Below are 4129 nucleotides of genomic sequence, written 5' to 3' on the forward strand. Positions count from 1 at the left end.
AAAATATTGTTGATGCTTACTATATATTTTTCCAAAGCTTCAGTTGACAGTATTTTGTAATTAAATTAAAATTTATAAAACAACAATTACGACATTCAACTTTGTCAATGAGGTTAAATGTTAACTAATTTTTTAAATCCTTTAATGCTTCACGGAGACTGGATGTAACCCTCAAAAGGGTATAATACATTTTTAACGACAAACAATTGTGTAAATACATCAATTTAACCGAAAGGTATAAATGAAGTATAAATGAAAAATTGTTGTACTGTTACTGTAATGTTTCACTAAACTTCATAACGAAGCAATTTACTACAGAACATTTTAGGAGAGACGAATAACTCAAACAATCTTACCAACTCCAACGGCGGAGTGGAATGCAACAAATTCCTTTTTTCCCACCGCAGAAACGCACGACCGCGAAAGAAAGTGAAAGCATTGCAACGATGCACCATTTTCCTTCGCCAACCACTCTTTCCAGGTCACCCTCCTTCGTCGCCCAATCTTTCTTTCTTCCTCGAAACGAAAAACAAACCAAACCTGGCGCATGATTCCGTGATTCTGGAGCGCAGAATACTTTCCTTCTGCACTGGGGCGCATCGGAGGGGCAGAAGAAATTGCAATTTATTGTTATGCAAATCGTACGAGCGCATTCGCACCGGGTCACACCGCGGGAGTTCCTCGGTTCCCTGCGCATTCCTCACACGACCGACCCGCACGACCACGGTCCGAAGCGGGCACGTCGATCGCAATCGATAGCCAGGGCGATCGTGGACGCCGCGAGCTGCGAAAAGCGAAAAGAAACAAGAAACGTCTCCCTCGGTTCCGTCGTGGCGTTCGCGACCGTGTCATAAAGCATCACACATGACCATAAATAAAGTTGCGTCGGTGGGGTACCGGTAGGGTGTTGGGGCACTGTGACCGTGTGTGAGTGTGTCGCGTGAAGCTGCGAAAGCATGGCACGAAACGAGAGCAACTGGCTGGCCGATGTGAACCCGGGGGCCCGCACGACATCAAATTAATCAGATCGTTTATTGCGTAATATGTTGGCGATGGAAAGAAAGCGCGGTGGAGCGGTAGCGGGCCTTGGGGGGCGGGGAATGGGAGGTCTGAAATTACGGGATGCATTAGGGAAGCTAACTGGTTTCCTTCGGGGCAAGTGCAGCAGCGCTGAGCCGGGGAGCTGGGCCTGAGGCTGGGCAAAATCCCTTAAGAGGCGTTACAAATATGGCGATGGGAATAAATCTCAGTCTCCCAGCGAAGTTTTGGTCACCAGAGCTTCCGATGGAGGATTAGACGGGCAGAAAGGAGAGATGTGACCATTCTACGAAAGAACGTCAATCGTCAATCATGTTTTGCGTGGAATTGAAGAACCATAAGTGTCGCTGTAAGAGGCACAAGAAGATGGAGCAGATTGAACCCACGGTCCTGTGTGTCGCGTCCCATCGAGTAGTTCAACTTCGGGATATATGAAATAGTTGAACTCAGGATTGAAATTTGCATTGGAAAATATACAATCAACAACGAACGACTCCTATATACGTGATGCCTCATGAGGATGGGGATGTCTCCATTGTTGAAATAAATATCAAAACAAAGTATGACATCTTTGAAACAATCATGGTCAGGCATAAACGATCGGTAGGTATTGACCTACCTTACATGAGTCAAAACACACGCAACATGTTCATTATCGTTGATTTACATCAATTCGTCATCGTTCGGTCCGGGAATCATCCAATCGTATCACAATTGTCTTTCAAATATCTTTCGCCGAAGGTTCCCGTATCGCTGGCGCCAACGCCAAAATTGAACGAACACAACGACCCGTTGTTCGGTGCTTATCTTACATTTCGATTTATTTAAAACCAATTGTGGTGGGGATGAGTTGGTGCGGATGCAAGCTTCTTGGAACATCTAGGCTGTCAATTGCCTATCTGAAACCTTCGCAATGTTTGATTGATAGGCCTACGGTCGAAACTACCATATGAGCTGCCGCTAGCGTGTTTTTGTAGATAAAGTGCGTGATGGTAAGAACGTTGGTCTTAGACCGCAGCCTCTTCGCCCTTATCGGTTACAGAGCTGCCAGGAGCACAGCGAGCATTGCTCGTACGTTTGGCCACCGTTGACACGCTCGCAGGTATCTCCGAGCGCCTGCAGCCGTTTGGTGCAGCCTCTGCTGATCACTCGCCGGTTGCTCACTAAAAATGAAGGTTAGGTTAACTGATTCATTGCACAAGTCGACAATCGATTGCTGACCCTTACCATATCGCTCGGTCGTGAAGCACACATAGACCGGAAGTGGCAGCTGACGTGGCGAGCGGATTTCGTCCTCAAACTCGTCCATCATGGCGGACTTGGCGGCGCGCGCGGCCATCGCGAAAATCGACGTTGAGCGAGCGCTCGAGCAGGGACAGCATCCTGGTGGACAGTAAGGTTCGGTGGTAGGCGCTGGAGTAGAGGTGGTCGGATAGGGAGACGTTGGGAGCGTCGGTGGAGGTTGTGTTGGGGTTGTCGGAGTTGGTGGTGCACAGGTTGGGCAGGTTGTTTCAGGGGTCGTAGTGGTCGGAATGGGAGTGGTAGGGACCGGGGTGGAAGTAGTGGGTATAGGAGTTGTAGGGAGAGTCGGAGCACACGTGGGACACGTGGTGTCGGGGGTGGAGGTGGTCGGAATGGGAGTGGTAAGGACTGGGGTGGAAGTAGTGGGTATAGGAGTTGTAGGGAGTGTCGGGGCACACGTGGGACACGTTGTGTCGGGTGTGGACGTGGTCGGTTGCGGGGTTGTAGGGAGCGTTGGCGCACACGTTGGGCACGTGGTGTCCGGTGTCGCTGTAGTCGGCTCAGGAGTGGTCGGTAGTGTCGGCTCTGGAGCGCATGTTGGACACGTGGTTTCTGGCGTGGAAGTAGTCCATTCAGGAGTCGAAGGAGGCGTTAGCTCTGGGGCGCATGTCGGGCACGTGGTATCCGTGGGTGGGGGAGCAGTTGTGTAGTCTATGTCACCACACACCACCGGAATTTCCTGCTGGAACTCACAGTCCTCGCACTGATAACACACTAGCTGCAGATTTGCTGCAACAAATGAGACGGCACCTTAGAGGCAAAAGTTCACCGAATTTAAGACTATCACCAATGCACTTTTACCTGTCTGAAGGCACAGCCCCAGGAACAAGACGAACACTATTCTACTCATCTTCTGAGTGGAAAGATGCGTGTTATCCCAATCGCCGTAGAGCACAAACTGTAACTGTGGACTCGAAGAGATGCTCACTAATGTCTTCACATCCGGCAGACAATCGGTTTATAGTTACAATGTCGACGAGACGCTTATCTCGCCAGCAGATAGGGTTGCGCAAGAAAGACACCGATCAATTGTCGATTGCCTCATTTGAATGTAGGTAAATGATAGATAAGCACCGAAGGGAGATTTCATTTCAGGTGAGTGAGTCTGAGTTCGTTGAATTCGGGCACGTACTCCTATGCAAATAGATTCCCCGACTCGTGAGTAAGTCAAACGGGGATTTTCGGAAGATGTTTTGATTGCCAATGGAGGTTGATAATGGGACTCGCTTTCAAGAAAGTTATGAGATATCCGGCAAGAGACAAAGTTCCCTGTTGGTAGCTGTCAATCAGCGGACTATATTTAAGACGGAAGTTCCCCGCTTTTACTGCGCTGGAAGATAACGTCAATTAGCTCTCGTTTTCCTCTAATGATCGCAGTCGGTGACATTGACTTCTTCTGACGTTCCATCGTTGCCGCCCATTGCAGGTCAATTATAAAATACTTCAATCAGACGTCGGACCCAGTAGAGATCTCTCCTACCACGGCAATCCTCCTCCCCCTCTTCTGAAGGATCTCTTTCGAGCCGGGCCCCGGATCTACGGCAAACTTAAGGTAAAGAGAGGATCGTAGAAGACCGTCTACTTCGCCTGTTACCTCACTCGGCCGGTGTAGTGGAATTTCAATTACCGTTTACTGCCAAAGTATCACGTGATAAATTACCGCTTCCTGCCCTTCGTTTTTGACACTTCTTCCCAAACCTTGCTGGCCTCGAAGAAAGGGCACTTTTCCGAATGCTGTTGGAGTCTTGGCTCGCTTTAGATTGATCGCGCGCCTGTTTTCATCTTTTAT

The 4129-nt window shown here is 49.0% G+C and overlaps 1 protein-coding gene across 1 annotated transcript; it reads right to left on the minus strand.

Annotated features, from left to right (window-relative positions):
* Positions 1-2067: 2067 nt before the first annotated feature.
* Positions 2068-3190, minus strand: LOC131282042 (integumentary mucin A.1-like). The gene is made up of 3 exons (XM_058311426.1): positions 3142-3190; positions 2266-3069; positions 2068-2201 (listed from the first exon to the last, which is right to left on the minus strand). Exons 1-3 carry the CDS (start codon positions 3188-3190, stop codon positions 2068-2070), a joined length of 987 nt encoding a protein of 328 aa, XP_058167409.1.
* Positions 3191-4129: the final 939 nt, after the last annotated feature.

This window comes from Anopheles ziemanni, chromosome 2 (assembly GCF_943734765.1).
Source record: "Anopheles ziemanni chromosome 2, idAnoZiCoDA_A2_x.2, whole genome shotgun sequence".
In the NCBI taxonomy this organism is placed as follows: Eukaryota; Metazoa; Arthropoda; class Insecta; order Diptera; family Culicidae; genus Anopheles; species Anopheles ziemanni.